Source organism: Lathamus discolor, chromosome 4 (genome assembly GCF_037157495.1).
Source record: "Lathamus discolor isolate bLatDis1 chromosome 4, bLatDis1.hap1, whole genome shotgun sequence".
NCBI lineage: Eukaryota > Metazoa > Chordata > Aves > Psittaciformes > Psittacidae > Lathamus > Lathamus discolor.
Genome location: NC_088887.1, coordinates 1,893,862 through 1,911,007, shown reverse-complemented (window position 1 = coordinate 1,911,007; position 17,146 = coordinate 1,893,862). Strand labels below are relative to the sequence as shown.

The 17,146-nt window shown below is 45.3% G+C and overlaps 1 protein-coding gene across 4 annotated transcripts; it reads right to left on the bottom strand.

Annotated features, from left to right (window-relative positions):
• On the bottom strand, positions 1–17,011 carry HHLA2 (HHLA2 member of B7 family). Of its 4 annotated transcripts, XM_065675971.1 has the most exons (8): positions 16,597–17,011; positions 15,426–15,526; positions 8,821–8,933; positions 7,397–7,717; positions 6,909–7,169; positions 4,804–5,094; positions 2,236–2,327; positions 1–860 (listed from the first exon to the last, which is right to left on the bottom strand). In XM_065675971.1, exons 3-8 carry the CDS (start codon positions 8,870–8,872, stop codon positions 834–836), a joined length of 1,044 nt encoding a protein of 347 aa, XP_065532043.1. In that variant the 5' UTR covers positions 8,873–8,933; positions 15,426–15,526; positions 16,597–17,011; the 3' UTR covers positions 1–833. The 4 variants fall into 4 exon arrangements, with proteins under 4 accessions (XP_065532043.1, XP_065532046.1, XP_065532044.1 ...); XM_065675974.1 differs by lacking the exon at positions 15,426–15,526; XM_065675972.1 differs by lacking the exon at positions 16,597–17,011 and having other exon boundaries at positions 15,426–15,539.
• Positions 17,012–17,146: the final 135 nt, after the last annotated feature.

Genomic DNA, 17,146 nt, shown 5'->3' with positions numbered 1-17,146 from the left:
TTGTGTATTCCATTCATTTATTTATGCTTCTATTTTGCCAAGCCTCAGGGATCAATAAAAGATTATATCTCGCCAACAGCCCACTTCATTATGTTGAAACAAATACTAATTGGCAGATCTCTGACAAAATCAAAACCAAGGGCAAATCCAGTCATGCTTCACAGCACTTATGTATTTCACATGCAGATTGTTAAAGCAGCACAGATTAAAACTGTGCAGGGCACAGCATTAAACCTGGGATAACCCAGCTTCCATCTGTCCTGCCAGTCGCAGTCTGTATGAGTTTTGTAGGAGAGCAGAAAGTCGACTCTTGCCTATGAACAGTTTAGAAGCTCCCACAGCTCCCAAAGCACTTTTGTTCGCCAGCTGCAGGAGAGATAGGAGATGCTGTGGAGAGAGAGACACATGTCCCATCAGGACAGCCTGTGACTCAGGAGCAGGGTGTTCTCTTAGATCTTTTCCACTTTTGAACAGGTATGTTTCTGCTTGAAATTAAAATACTTAATGAAGTGCAAAACAGGAAGCCTTCTCCTTCCCTCAGACTGCAGAGGCGAAAGAAAATCCCACAAAACTGATTCTTTGTCTGTGGAAAGTTCTTCACTGTCGCTTTAGGATACCCAAGTTCCCACATTCCATGCCGACTCCTCACATTCAAGTGTCAATTGACTTACGTTCATTTCTGTTCCTACCAGTTCAATTGCTTGTTACCGTTGCTCAGACAATCACATTTCCATGTGGCTTTTAGAGTAACAGGGAAGGTGAAGGAACAATTTGTTCTTCCCAGCAGCATTCGTGTGTGCAGAGAGGGATTTTCTCCCACTACGTCAAGGTGCTCATATGACTCCTCTTCTTTTGCGCTTCTAGTAAAATAAGAAATGCCTGTAAGAACTACTAATGTGTATACTGAATCCCGTATGGGAACAGAACAAGACACATTCACTATACAGTCAGTATTTGCCATTTTAACATTAGCTGAGTAAAACAAACATCCACATAACAGTGCAGAAACACTCCTGTTTCTTCCGTGTAGTCCTCCGTCAGTGTAACTGGGGCTGAGTTAACCTGTAAACTGTTCTGCTTCCTCTGATCGTGAGGTGTTAAAGGTCCCAACAGGTCCCAAGATAAATGAATCTTGCTTAAATTCTTTAAACTGCACCTCAAAAGTATGTTATCATCTCCAAAGCAAGTTAGCATGAAAACTGACTAATAAGAAGCATGCAAGTGAATCTGTGAGAGAAAAATGAGAAAAGACTGAGACCTAGTAATTTTCGAGTTGTCTTTCTGGTGTGTTCTTATTGACCCTTATGATGGTAACCATCATAAAACATCTCCCAAAGCTTAACACATTCACACTGTGCCAAAATCTTCAGGCCCAGGGAGTCTAAAGGTGTATCTCTCCATGGATAGGGCTACGTTGTCAGACACAGAAAGATAGATCCTAAGGACTAAAAGCTAAGTTCATTTTTTAAGGATGCTCACCACAAATGCAGGAGACAGAGCATTCTAAGACAGAGCCAGCCTATTACAAATGCACAAGAATAAAGCACATCCACTTGAAGATGCTGTACTCCAGTAAATTGAAGAGCTGCAAACAGTACTGAGATCAGGGACTATATGGTTGTAACAGCCTCCTTAGCTGTTATTTTAGTATATATTATATATAATTATATATATTAGTATATATTATATATAATATAAGTTAGTATAACTTTTCAGGCTGAAGTTTCGGTGAGCTTTGCCATGGGATATAATTGACATAGTAATTTGGGCCCTTATGAAGACCAGGTATGTGCATTGCTTGGGCACTTTCTGTTCTGGTTTGAAGGATTTTGTTTGGCTTATCTGGGGTTTGTTTGATTAACAGAACTTGAACCAGCTTGGTTGGTTTTGAAGTGAGTTATCAGAAAGTATTTGTGAAGAGTCACCAATTTTCAAGTCTATATAGAGCACAGGAGAGCACCCGGTCAAGGGAAGGGCACGTTAACATTGTTATAACCAACATACTATTGCGTTCAGGACCAAACCGGACCTTCTGGAGACAGAAAATAACAAGAACGAGGACAATTTCTTTATGCCGAGATAGTTCTACATTTATGCCTCACAGCTCTACATTTTGATTCTTTCTTGTATGCTTTATCCCAGGAAAATCAAACTCATGTTTTAATCCAACAGTCAAGGTCTGGATTTAAGCTTAATAGTACCTCTAAAACTGAAGCCCCTCATGACTGTACATACCTTGTGCAAGAAGCAGACAAAGCTGATGATTACTGCCAGCACCACTGCAACAGTCACTATTGCGACAACGTCCCAGGTATTACCTGAATTTTCTTTAAAAACACAAATCCCAACAGTTTAACAGCAGTGCTTGATATTGCAAATTAATGTCCACTATTGTTCAATCAGTAGATCAAAGCTATGGTTTCTCTCTAATTTATAGCCTAAAAGCTATGACTTAGGGAGAATGTCTCAGTTTCTTTCGAATGTTACTAATAACAACAATGTTCAAGTTACGTGACCCACGCTGTAAAGTGATGCTTTAATTACATAAGTGCAAATAGCTGAAAGCAGATCTTTTTACTTAATTGTGCTGATACACAATTCCACCTGTGCTCATGTAATATCATTTGACAACTTCTTAATACAAGTCCCATTTAAAACAATCAAGTGCCCCAGTATGGTTAACACTGCCTCTAGGTACACTGCTCAGTACCATTAACGGTAGAACAACTCAGTGTTATGCAGCCTGGACCATAGATTTCCTAACTGCTGTTTGCACTTTTCATCTAAAACGTTTTTTAACTCCATGATGCAACCATGCAATCCAGGTGGGCACAAGAAGCAGCAGATCCTGAGGTGAGTGGTAGCAATGAATTCCATGGGAGGTAAGAGCCTGTCTAGCCGACACTTCTGCATGGCACCAAGCATCTCAATACTCCCACCGATTTCAACATGAGAACACTCAGACCAGGAGGACTCATTCCTTAAGTACAGTTCTTTCACTTCAGGCTTCCTTTCCACCGTTGCATCTCATTCAAAGGATGTGAAAAATTCTACATGCTTCTGGAAATTCCCTATGGATGTCTGGCAAACAGTTAAACTATAATCACTCCCAAACCAGAACATTTAATCTAGTCATTGCCTTTAGCTTGGCTCTGTCCCCACATGCAGGCCTGTGTTACCATCTCGCCAGTGCCTTTGGTAGAGCAGCTTTAAGCTGCAACCTTTCTTTAGGCAGGAGATCCGAAATGATTGCAAGTTCATCTCAGTTTCTGCCTTAAAAGTCTCCTTTTTCAATGGCACCCGGAAATCTTTCTGGTAGTTGAGCAACTGCTGTGCTATGACCGTTGTTCAACATACTGATCTAGCTCAGTTTCGTATGCCCTACTGTCCCTATCTGTTTGTCTGCTTTCAGGCTGTGCTGCCACAAAGGCAACAATCCCTCTGGTGTTTTCTCTGTTCTGCATTTCTGGCCCATGAGTCAGATAATTCTGTAAGTGGACCAGTAATTTAGCCACTAAAGAGGGCATTGGTATCACCTATGGCTACTGCAAGATACAACTGCGGAGAGCAGCAAGAGAAAGGCATTTGCAGAGGATGCTCCGATTATATTTGGACTGGGCAGGTGCATGTGTCTGTCTCCAGTAAATGTACATGAACTTGAGCATCAGTTAAGTGTGTAACTCCTTGGAGGTGTTCGATGCTTTCCACTTCAGAAGCACAGTGCTAGGTTTACAGGACTAAGATTGTGCTGGAATTTGAGCTGCAAGAAAGTGTGTTTGTCTGACTTCACTGCTTAACTCCCCTCCTCTAGCTTGCATATAGCTACTGCCATTTAAAACACACCTGACATCACATTTTCAGACTGTAACTAAGCTACAATAGGGGAGGAGGAAAGAAATAAAGACTATGCAGTTCTTACCACCTATTCTAGCCCTTTTTCTGCTGTTGCCTCTGTTTTTTCTGGTACTACTGGCTTGCTTCAAGTTCTCATTATTCCCAGTCTTTTCGGTGCTTGTAATTGCATCAAATACCTATGTTACTGTTGGAATGTTTGGGGATTCTTTTTTCTCCCCCTTTGGGCTGAAGCTTAAGGAAGCTGCATCCCAAACATTCTATTTTTGAACAAATCTCTAATTTGTTTGCACTTTAATTATAGAAATATGGAGTCAATCTTTTTTAACCGTCAGTAAGAGTTTCCAAGAGCTAGGAAAGCTAAGCAGGAAGTCCCAGTCTTGAAACTGGAGACAATGAAATAACTAAGACTTCAGTGCTGGACATTTACTCCAGCTCATAGAAAACACAGGCATGCATACAAACACATATAACCCCAGGTGTAAAAAACCACCTGCTGTGCAGAATGAAAGCTTTGAAAGTAACAAATGAGTGTTCTCCTCAACAAAGTTTCTTCTGCAGGCAAAATTCTATCAGACCTGAGGGCTTCCCTTCATCCCCTGTCACCTTTAAAGACCATATTTGCTATCAGCAGAGCATTTAAGACGTGATTCTGAGAGTTCCCCTGTGCCCTCAGCTCTGAGGTGGTAACTGAGGGCAGCCCCTGATTTTGAGACCCTTGCCATAGCAAGCTGCTGATTGAAAACAAGAAACCTCAGGTCTTCAAATAAATCCATCTTGAGTAACATTTCTTTCTCCATGGAACAACAATAATAAAGCCTCTCTTCTACACCCCTGTACCAATTGCTCAAGACTATGTTTCTCGCTCTTTCACAGATATCTCACCGTTGCTTTGGCTCTGCGGTCCCCTCGCCGGTGCCTGTCTCCCAACTGGAAAGAGTGGCAACTTACCGACTTGCAAAGCTCTCACAGTAAGTGTTGTGTAGTGAGGCGTTGAAACATTGCACAGATACTCTCCACTGTCGCTTGCAGTAAGGTCCTCCAAGATCAGTGAGAAATCACTTTGGTTAATCCGGACTCGAGGCTGGTAAGAGTGAGATGTGCCGTTGTAGGAGGCCAGGACTGAAATCACTGCATTTCTGTGCAGTGTCCAGACAACGCTGAGGCCTTCACTGACGGCAGCCTCATTGCTATAGCCACAAGGAATTGCAATGGTACTTCCTTCCGCATTAGACAGCTGGTCTGAAACAGATAATTGAAGAACTCTTTGCAACTTCTTTGGAAAGTACTGTGAAGGTTATCTAGACATTTTCTGACTCTTTTCTGGAGTCAGATACAACTGTAGACCAACATAAAAACGTATGTCACTATTTTGATACACTCAAGTATCACGTATGTTTCCAGAAGCATCTGAAGATTTTAAAAGCAAACCTATCTTGCATCAAAAAATATCCTATTGGTATCTAATACCAATAAATAAAATAATTTAATGTCAAAAATATCTAATTTGGCATCATATACCGAATTATGGTGTTGTCATTTGCCTGTTTCTCCTCTAATTGGGGGCTCAAAACTGAAAGTGATTCAGTCTAGTCTAAGTCACAAGTGAAGTAGCATGAAATTCCATATATTGGGAGCAGAGACAAAATGCAACCTTCACATTCGAAGCGCAAAGGATAAAACTGTTACAACGTAATTGAATTAAAAGACTAAAAGTCTGTATTTAGTTAGAAATGCTTTTCAGCTCTGGCAGACTTAGGTGCTTTACATGTGTGAAACGCAATTAATGCATAGCTTTAAAGAAAGGAGAGGAAGGAAAGAGCAGGTTCAGTGGAACTAACAGCTAATACACGAAACACCAGTGTAAGAGAAATCAATATCATAGCACAGCTACCGATGTGACAGCAGGGATTTGCCGCAAAGGAAGCAAAACCAGAGGGGACTGTGGAGGATGGCAGTCCGCTGCAGAAGGAACTATATGTTATTTTGACACTTGCTTTCGGTGTGTGGGGCTGAATGATCAGAGCTGCAGGACTGAAACCCATGAGGACACAACAAAACTGTACCCCACTGTGCTATTATACAAGGAAAAGGAAAGCAGGATGTTTGCAGAATGTTCTAGTGGGAGGATAGATGGATGCAGGGAAATTCAAACAGAGGTGTCATGAAATATACCTTTTCTCTTGGGGATCAGACAAACAGATTAGCAAAATAGACAGTTACAGCGCTCTTGTGACTTACTATAATACCATACTTGAAACTTCCCGTATTGTAAGCTGTTCTATGTAAACTGAAAACTGTTCTGAAGCATATGCAGTGGATTAGGAACTGAGAGTGTCTGGGTGCACTTTAAGGGGAAATCAGGGCAATGGAAGCAGTCATGCACGTCTCACAAGGGAATTGCTCTTGATTCAGTGAAAAAAAGTATTCCCTAAGAAACAGGAGAGCTTGAAAAGTACCAGTTATTTACTCAAACTGAATTTCCAATGGAACTGAGGAGGGGGATAAAATGGTGAGGTCAAATTTCATAGTCCTTTTTTCCTTAACTAACAAAATGAGCTGCAGTTTGCTCAAATGCTTGCTTCTCCCATGCACCCCCAGCACTCACCCTGGGCACTTAAGGATGCACTTGGAGAGAAGTACAATAAAAGGATCAAACAGGACTGAGCGAAAGGTAGAACTTGGACTGAATAAGGAGCATATGCCTCTAGAGCAGCAGGCAAACTTTCACCTCCCTCACATAACCCACAGGATCGCTGAGGTTTCCACGTATTTTGTCTGAAGTTCAATTATTAGGCACCTTTTCAAATGTTGAAACCAATACAGAAGAAATGTTCAGAATAAAGCTAACTACAGAAGCCTGAGCTACCCTCTCTCAGCCCTACTTCTTGGACATATGCTGCCTCGTAATTCCAACAGATGAGTGTCAAAAAGGAAGATGCATCCTTTTGCACCATCCCATATCTGTGTTGCCCCACTGCAGAAATACTATATTCAATTTGGGTCTGAAACCAGCTGTGACATTCAGTAATGATGCAGGAAGACTTCATTCCTACCTTGCATCTTCCATTCAGCAGCCCACTCTTCATCAGGCAGACGAATATAACAATAATAAGGATCCACTGTGTTTATAATGTTCTGGTCACTTCTAAGAGAATAGAGAACTCCATCCCTGGTTTCTTTCCGACCTGTTTCTTGGCTGGATTTGTTGCCTTGTACCCAAGATATACGTGGTGCTGAATAAGTGAGATAGGCATAGCACTTCAGCATCCTTTCTTTGTTTGTCTTTTGGTATTCCAGTGCATAATAAGAGGATACTATAGATAGAAAAAAAACAGAAGAAAAGAAATCAATGGTACTACTTTCAAAATCCTTTTTAACTTGAAGTGAGTGGTCTTTTGAAATAGCATTAGGGAGAATAAATGTAACTGAGAACAAAACAAGCTGTGTTTGAATTCAGAAGAAAGCAGAGCACACGAGAAAATCTGCTGGTATAATCCCATCTCCACCGGCACGATCCAACCACTTTTGATGTCTCACTGACCTTTTACGCGCAGCGTGACTTCCACTTCCGTTTTAGTTTGCTGGGTTCCCACATAGCAATTATAAGGGCCCTCATCAGTCAAGGTCAGGTTGCTGAGTTTCAAGGAGGCATTTCCACTCGGAATGTGCTCATGGAAAAGGTGTGTTCTGCGTCTGTAATCCGGGTTTTGACTTTCCAGCTGATCCCTCTGGTAGTAGTAGCTGTGCACATATTTGTCCCCTTTCTTCCAGTAAATTACTTCATCACTCCCAGGTGGGAAAAGACAGGGGAGAATGCAGTCCTTGGAAAACAGTCCTGTTACTGTTTCCTGTTCTGCAAAACCTAAAGCCCATAATTACAAATGAGTAACTTAAATCCAGTCTACAAACATATTCCTGCCCCTCCTTATCCCTGACGAAACAAAAGGCTGTGGCAGGCAGCACATTCCTACCAAGCATACCAACAGCTCAGCTTTTCTGCCGTGTGAGTCTCTGGGACAGCAAGGGTCTTCATTCAGTTTAACCAATATTATAATACAGAGCTGTGGTCTTTGAACTTACCATCAGTTCAAGTAGATATTCTGAGTCAGCACCTGGGTGTTTAAATCAGCACACCACCACCTTAGCTCCTGAGCTTTCCAAAAGCACCACCCTGACCCTCAAAACCTTTCGAGCTGCAGCTTGCTACTCACTCAGCCGTTCATAGTGCATGTTGCAATGACCCGGGTTACCAATAACCCTCACATAGTGCCAAGCTATCGTACCAGCACAGGAAAAAAGAACACGATGGTTCAACTGACAGGAAGGACAGAACTTCTTGAAACAGCTTCAGCACCACAAATGAAGCTCAGGGAAGCTGCTCAAGAAGCTCTATCCCAGCCCCTGGAGTTAACTCAGGTGTGAATTCCCCCCAACTATTTCACACAAATGGTAGCATCCGCTTGCTGATAATTTATGCCTTACTGGCATAAAAGAATGATTTAAAATGAGTCTTTTATAAAACCTGACTGTATTAACATAGCACTGGCATATGGACCTTTTTGGCCAAGGGCAGACAACCTGTTAGGCTGGTAATGAGTGTCCGGCTGCAGCTGTCTTCTTGGACGTTCTGATGCCCTCTCGAGCTCATTCGGCAGGGCAATCTGGATGCCTTCTCAGTCTTCTCAGTGCAAAGTCAGGCAATGTACTCCAAACCATTTTCAGTACGGCCTGACAACTGCTGCCTGCTGAGCAGTGACACAGTGCACTCCACCAGCTAGAAACACTGTCAGGTAACAGCCTGGGTGCTGGGTGGCCATGTGCAGTTGTCTTTTGCTTCAGAAGTTTTTTTACATTACCCCAGATTGGTTTTTTCTTACCATTAAGAATCAGTGTTTAATTCCCCTTAGTTACAAAAATGAGCAATAGTCTCTCTTATTTTCCATAAGCAACAGAGGTAAAACCTACCCCAAATTTGAAATAAATATATGAGAAGAGATTGTATCTTCTGTCCCTCCATGTCTTCTTTGGTTCACAGTAGACTCGTGTCAAACTGACAGCGTGAAATGAGGGGAGAAAACCTGTTTAAACACAAACAAAAGATGTACTCTCATTATATAATTCCCTTTGTACAGTTTATTAAGGACTGTATTTCCTTTGCATCATGATTTTTGTTTCAAACAGTCCTGGCCCAGATTTTTGGCCTTAAGATCATTATGCAATGCTATACGTATCTTAATGGTTGAGGCCTCTTCTTATCATGTAACCCCTTGCTGATCGTTTTTAATAAATAGAAAGTGATCACCCTCAGTGTTCTTACAGGGCTAGGGAACACGAACCCTCACAGAACCACAGAATCACAGAATCACAGAATCCCAAGGGTTGGAAGGGACCTAAAAAGATCATCTAGTCCAACCCCCCTACAAGAGCAGGGTAACCTACAGTACATCACACAGGAACTTGTCCAGGCGGGCCTTGAATATCTCCAGTGTAGGAGACTCCACAACCCCCCTGGGCAACCTGTTCCAGTGCTCTGTCACTCTTACAGTAAAGAAGTTCTTCCTGATGTTAACGTGGAACTTCCTATGCTCCAGTTTACACCCATTGCCCCTTGTCCTGTCACTGGATATCACTGAAAAAAGCCTAGCTCCATCATCCTGACACCTACCCTTCACATATTTGTAAACATTGATGAGGTCACCCCTCAGTCTCCTCTTCTCCAAGCTAAAGAGACCCAGCTCCCTCAGCCTCTCCTCATAAGGGAGATGTTCCACTCCCTTAATCATCTTTGTGGCTCTGCGCTGGACTCCTTCAAGCAATTCCCTGTCCTTCTTGAACAGAGGGGCCCAGAACTGGACGCAATATTCCAGATGCGGCCTCACCAAGGCTGAGTAGAGGGGGAGGAGAACCTCTCTTGACCTACTAACCACTCCCTTTCTAATGCACCCTAAGATGCCATGTACCAGTACAGGTTGGGGGTTGACCTGCTGGAAAGTAGTGAAGGGGAAAGGGACCTGGGGGTCCTGGTGGATAGGAGGATGACCATGAGCCAGCAATGTGCTCTTGTGGCCAAGAAGGCAAATGGCATCTTAGGGTGCATTAGAAAGGGAGTGGTTAGTAGGTCAAGAGAGGTTCTCCTCCCCCTCTACTCAGCCTTGGTGAGGCCGCATCTGGAATATTGCGTCCAGTTCTGGGCCCCTCTGTTCAAGAAGGACAGGGAATTGCTTGAAGGAGTCCAGCGCAGAGCCACAAAGATGATTAAGGGAGTGGAACATCTCCCTTATGAGGAGAGGCTGAGGGAGCTGGGTCTCTTTAGCTTGGAGAAGAGGAGACTGAGGGGTGACCTCATCAATGTTTACAAATATGTAAAGGGTAGGTGTCAGGATGATGGAGCTAGGCTTTTTTCAGTGATATCCAGTGACAGGACAAGGGGCAATGGGTGTAAACTGGAGCATAGGAAGTTCCACGTTAACATCAGGAAGAACTTCTTTACTGTAAGAGTGACAGAGCACTGGAACAGGCTGCCCAGGGGGGTTGTGGAGTCTCCTACACTGGAGATATTCAAGGCCCGCCTGGACAAGTTCCTGTGTGATGTACTGTAGGTTACCCTGCTCTTGCAGGGGGGTTGGACTAGATGATCTTTTGAGGTCCCTTCCAACCCTTGGGATTCTGTGATTCTGTGATTTGCCTTCTTGGCCGCAAGAGCACATTGCTGGCTCATGGTCATCCTCCTATCCACCAGGACCCCCAGGTCCCTTTCCCCTTCACTACTTTCCAGCAGGTCAACCCCCAACCTGTACTGGTACATGGGGTTGTTCTTCCCCAGATGCAAGACTCTACACTTGCCCTTGTTAAATTTCATCAAGTTTCTCCCCGCCCAACTCTCCAGCCTGTCCAGGTCTCGCTGAATGGCAGCACAGTCCTCTGGTGTGTCAGCCACTCCTCCCAGTTTTGTGTCATCAGCAAACTTGCTGAGGGTGCACTCAGTTCCCTCATCCAGGTCATTGATGAAAATATTAAACAGCACCGGTCCCAGCACCGACCCCTGAGGAACTCCACTAGTCACAGACCTCCAGCTAGATTCTGCGCCATTGACCACAACTCTCTGCCTTCTTCCTTTCAACCAGTTCTCGATCCACCTCACTACTTGATCGTCAAGCCCACACTTCCTTAGCTTATCTATGAGGATGCTGTGGGAGACAGTATCAAATGCCTTACTGAAATCAAGAAAAACTACATCTACCGCTCTACCATCATCCCTCCACCTAGTCACTTCCTCATAGAAGGCTATAAGGTTGGTCATACATGACTTCCCCCTCATAAAACCATGTTGGCTGTTCTTAATGACCCCCTCATCCTTGATATGCCTAGTGATGGAGTCAAGAATAAGTTGTTCCATCACCTTTCCAGGGATGGAGGTAAGGCTGACCGGTCTATAATTACCCGGGTCCTCCTTCTTGCCCTTCTTATAGATTGGTGTGACCTTTGCCATCCGCCAATCCTCAGGCACCTCGCCCATTTCCCACGACTTACCAAAGATGATGGAAAGTGGCCTAGCAATGACCTCCGCCAGCTCCCTCAGCACCCGTGGGTGCATTCCATCCGGACCCATCGATTTACAGATGTCCAGTTTGCATAGCTGATCCCTAACCCAATCCTCATCTACCAAAGCAAACTCCTCCTTTGTCCTGACTCCTTCTGGGGCTATAGAAATCCGGGGCCCTCGGGGAGAGTCTGCAGGAGTAAAGACAGAGGCAAAGAAGGCATTCAGCACCTCTGCCTTCTTTATATCCTCTGTCTCCAGGGTACCCACTTCGTTCAGCAGTGGGCCTATATTGCCTCTTGTTTTAGTTTTATTTGCTATGTATTTGAAGAAGCCCTTTCTATTGTCTTTAACCCGACTAGCAAGATTGAGTTCCAAGGAGGCCTTAGCTGTCCTAATTGCCTCCCTACATCCTCTAACAACTGTCCTATATTCCTCCCAAGCGGCCAGCCCCTCCTTCGATAATCCATAGATTCTCCTTTTCCACTTGAGTTTGCCCAGCAGCTCCTTGTTTAACCACGCCGGTCTCCTAGATCCCTTACTTGACTTCCTACTCATTGGGACGCTCCGATCCTGAGCTTGGAAGAAGCGGTCCTTGAATGCTAACCAACTATCTTGAGCCCCTTTACCGCCTAGTACACTTTCCCATGAGACTTCCCTTAGCAGTTGACTGAAGAGGCCAAAGTTGGCCCTTCGGAAATCCAGAACTGTGGCTTTGCTAGGTATTCTATTCCTCCCACACAGGATCCTAAACTCCACCATCTCATGGTCACTGCAGCCAAGGCTGCCATTGACCGTCACCACTTCGACCAAACCCTCCTTGTTGGCGAGTACTAAATCTAGCAGCGCTGCTCCCCTAGTTGGTACGTCCACCATTTGCATTAAGAAATTATCATCAATGCACTCGAGGAACCTCCTAGACTGTGAATGACTGGCTGTGTGAGTCTTCCAGCAAATGTCGGGGTAGTTAAAGTCCCCCACGACGACTAAGGCATGTAGTCGCGAGGCTACTTCCAGTTGCCTGTAGAAAGCCTCATCAACTCCTTCGTCCTGATCAGGAGGTCTGTAATAGACCCCCACAACTGTATCACCCGTGCCAGTCTGCCCCTTGATTCGTACCCACAGACATTCCACTTGCTCCTCATCCGACCCCGCACAGAACTCAATACATTCTAGTTGCTCTCTCACGTAAAGAGCAACTCCACCACCTCGCTTTGCTGACCTATCTTTCCTAAAAAGGACATAGCCATCCATGACCACATTCCAGTCATGTGAACTGTCCCACCATGTCTCTGTAATCGCCACTAGATCATAACCTTTAGCCCGCACACAGACTTCTAACTCCTCCTGTTTATTCCCCATGCTGCGTGCATTGGTGTACAGGCATTTCAGGGAGCCAGTCCTAGTACCCTTTTTCCCCTGCGGGACAGGGTCTAAAGAGCTATCCTTTCCCACAAGTGAAACAAGAGATTGATAGTCCTCCTTAGCCCGCCACCCTTCAATCCCTAGCATGTTCCTCTTGGGCTTGTCCCCAACAGGCCCAGTTAAATTCCCTCCCCCCTTCATAACTAGTTTAAAGCCCTGTCAATAAGCCCTGCTAACTCCTCCCCCAAAACCCTTTTTCTTCTCTGGGACTGGTGTATCCCGCCTGTCACCAGCAAACCAGGTGTCCCATACAGCAGCCCGTGACTGAAAAACCCAAACCCCTGCCTTTGGCACCAGTCACATAGCCATACATTAACCTGCAGAGTCTTCTTATATATCCCTTCACCCTCGCTTGCAACAGGTATGGAGGCAAACACCACCTGCGCTCCAGACCCTTTAACCAGCCATCCCAGGGCCCTGAAGTCTCTCTTCATTGCCAACCTGAAAACCCAGCAGTGGGTAGTAGTCAGACGGCTGCACCAGTTCAGAGAGCTTCTTTTTAACATCTCTAACCCGAGCCCCAGGCAGGCAGCAGACCTCCCTGTGGGGTGGATCCGGTCGACAAATGGGCCCTTCTGTTCCCCTCAGAAGGGAGTCACCCACCACAATTACTCTTCTTTTCTTCTTGGTTGGGGAAGTTCTGAGGCATGGGGGTGAGTGACTAGCCCTGGGTGACTCACTAGATAGATTTGCCTCACCATCTCCATTCACCTGGCCCTGAATTTCCAAGACCTCGTACCTGTTATTCAAGGGCAACTGGGAGGGAGGAAGGGATTGTGAGGGTTTTCGCTTACCTCTCCGAGGAGGAACCTCCCTCCATCCATCCTTGTCCATTGAGCTCTCTCCTTCTGTCTGATGGTAGGAGGGAAGGGGATCCATATCTTGTTGAACCACTTCCCTCTGCCCTCGCCTTAGGGTGTGGTTCCACCAATCTATTTCACTTTCACACTCTCTAATGGCTCTCAACCTTTCTACCTCCTCCCTCAGTTCAGCCACCTGCCTGAGCAGGTCAGTTATTTGCTCACAGCGAACACAAGCAGTGTCACTGGCTCCCTCCAATACAAGTGCCAGGCTCAGGCATTCGCTGCAGCCAGAGACCTGCACAGCTGCATGTCTGCAGGAAGGCTCAGTCTGGATACCCACATTAGTGCTCACTACAGCTTTCGATCGTGTTGTAACCATGATCTATGTGGTCAATCAATCCCTCTACGTCCCTCAGCACTCCTTCCCCTCCTGTACTCCAGGCGAGTCCTCTCCATGAGGCGGTTGGAACGCTCCCCTGCCCGCTCCCCTGCCTCGACGCTCTCTGTTCGCCGGCTCTGGCCGCGGCGCTCCCTGGGAAGGTTTTTAACCACTCCCAGCTGGTGCCACGCCTCCTGGCCCCGCCCCCTGTGAGTCAGCCCCTCGCGGGAGCGGAGCTTCCGAGTCCTGGGCAAGTCCTGTTGAGGCCTTGAGGCTCCCTCCTCAGTGGCTCTTGTCGCTCTGAGCTGAGGCTCCCGGACGCTGATCTCTCCCCTCTCCGCTCCGGTGTTGCAGGCGTCCTCTCTCAAGCTACTCACCTCAGCAACTGAACCTTCACCATTCATGAACAGGACACCGAAGAAGAATGATTAAGTACAGCTTCCAAGCTGTTGCAAGACATCCCTTGTCAAACCCTGTTTTTCTGCTTACTGATTTATATTTCTGATTACTGCAACATTTGACTTTCTGGGGTAGGGAATTAGCCTGCATTTGCAAATACTGCCGATACAAAGAACTTAGTCTTCAACAGGGCAAAACCAGCTGAACTTCCAAAAATGCATGTATGGAAGCCTAGCATAGGAATGCAAAGGAGGAGGTTCACCCATCATACCTTCTGGTTTATCATTTAAATAACAATGAACTGGAAGCTCCTGTGGGCAATGAGAAAAGAATAATCTTACTGCAACTGACAGGCCCCACTCTTCCTCCACCCAGCCATGCTGTTCTGAAACACAGCGTGCTGCAGTGGTGGAATTACCTCCTGAACCAAATGCTTTGCAAAGAGTTTAAAGAGCTGCTACTGGTCCTTTTCTTCTACCCAAAGATTAGGTACCATACCTAACTTACACAGGGCATTTAGCCAGGATTGCTAGCCAGGTTTTAATAGTATGGACTAGTTTTGACTGGTGTGTGTGTCTGTATTTGTGGCGGATGCGAATGTTACATCCCATGGATTTTTGCATGTTATTTCTTTTGTACAGCTAGTGTGATTATTTTATGTATTCTGACTTTTTTGGGGGGGAACCCAAAACCAAACAACAGAGGGGCACCAAAACATTAAACCTGAGAGAGTTGATGCAAGATTAAAACAAACACTTCTGGTGTACAATTTTGTTCCATGTTAGCAGCCATCGCCAGGATCTACCTACTTTTCTCCTTGCATTGTGTACCTCATATTTGATTGGATTTTTTGCTCATTTGCCCATCACTTCCAACTCAATTGACACAATATATTGTGAATGGTGTTTGAATTTCAGAAACTGCAATCAATACTAAATTTCCCTTTGTGAGTGACCTGCCACATACAATAGACAATCACATCCAACTGGCAGTGATGCTCTGAGTAACATCGTTCCAACAGTACCTCTGTGATGCCTTTTGGGGCTGCATCAGGGAGTGAAGCCTGGACAGGGACAGCACAGGCTACTTCACATCATCCAGGTGTACTCTGCTGCAAGCGCTGTGCTGAAACACAGAACTAGAACTAGTTAGCTGAAAGCTTGCACGTTCAACATAAATCTTAGTGTGTCGAGCAAAAGGTTTGTTGGTCTGCAGGAAAACCTGAGGAGTGGAGGCTCTGGCCAGCCTGCAGTGGGTCTGAGGTCTTAACAGGCATAAAGTATACATATGCAACAAAAATTACCTATTCCTTAGTAAAAAGGATTCTGATTAATTCCTTTTCAAGGTAACAGCAGCACTTTTCAAGCATACATACTTAGGAAGACTGGAAATCACAGAATCATAGAATAGTTCAGGTTGGAAAGGACCTCAAGATCATCCAGTTCCAATCCCCCTGCCATGGGCAGGGACACCTCACACTAAACCATCCCACCCAAGGCTCTGTCTGACCTGGCCTTGAACACTGCCGGGGATGGAGCACTCACAACCCCCCTGGGCAACCCATTCCAGTGCCTCACCACCCTCACAGGAAAGAATTTCCTCCTTATATCCAATCTAAACTTCCCCTGTTTAAGTTTGAACCCGTTACCCCTTGTCCTGTCACTACAGTCCCTAATGAAGAGTCCCTCCCCAGCATCCCTATAGCCCCCCTTCAGGTACTGGAAGGCTGCTATGAGGTCTCCACGCAGCCTTCTCTTCTCCAGGCTGAACAGCCCCAGCTTCCTCAGCCTGTCTTCAAATGCCTGAGGATCTCAAGTTTTACCAACAAGCAAACAAAGAAAACAAATGTGTAAAGTTCTAAAAGCCCCATGTTAATCACACGCTGCTAAATTCTTCTCCTAGCTACAATGAGGTTAGCTTTCCACAACTTCCCCACTGAACCCTTCAGGGAGCACGTTCTGTAGTACAAAGAGAATTCAGTCTCTGCCTCTCCTCAATGAAACCCTTACAACTTAAATGTTAACTCCAGACTTCGCTTGCTGAGAGACGGTGCGAAGGAACAAGGTTCCCACATGCTAAACATCCCAAATTGCCTTAGGAAGTAGCAAAAACTACCGCGTTTTACATCATTATAAACATATCTTATTTCTCCCCCCTGCCGTACACCATAGAGCTGTTATAATGGGTTTTTTTACCTCTTATGATTTCACAAGCAGCCCAAGAAAATCAATCAATCTTGTCGTTTCAGGTGTTTCAGGCAGGCAGGATTTATATATATATATATATATATAAAGAAAATGAATATACAGCGCTCCCAAAGGCGTGGAACTCGGCGTCTGCCCGTCCCTTTCGCTGCTTCACCTTTGCCTACCAGGGCTTAAACATTTACAAGTCCTTTCCTGTCCACAAGTCAAGGTTTGCTTCTCGAGCGTGAATCATGTTTCTCTACACGTAAAGCGTCCACTTGTTTTGCTTTCTCTTCTCCGTCTTTGACCTTACAGAGCCTTTTCTCTCAGCTGTTTATTTGGCCTGGCTTTGTTGAGCAAACCCCTTCGTGTGAGCTCCTTGGAGCTGCAGTAACGGAAGGAATCGGTTAATTGTCAGAAAGGGGATTCCTGCAGCAGCGGTGATGGCACTTGGGGACTGTGCTCGGGCACTGTGAGAGCTTGCTGGTCAGCGTGGAGAAGGCTGCATGGAGACCGCAGAGCAGCCCCCAGTACCTGAAGGGGCCCTATAGGGATGCTG

What these genes read in the sequence shown, in the direction of transcription:
- HHLA2 (XM_065675971.1), bottom strand. Translation starts at nt 8,872, where the DNA reads ATGGAGGGACAGAAGATACAATCTCTTCTCATATATTTATTTCAAATT. An exon ending in ATATTTATTTCAAATTTGGG is followed by an intron (nt 7,718 to 8,820) that starts GTAGGTTTTACC and finishes TATGGGCTTTAG; the next exon opens with GTTTTGCAGAACAGGAAACA. An exon ending in AGTCACGCTGCGCGTAAAAG is followed by an intron (nt 7,170 to 7,396) that starts GTCAGTGAGACA and finishes TTCTATCTATAG; the next exon opens with TATCCTCTTATTATGCACTG.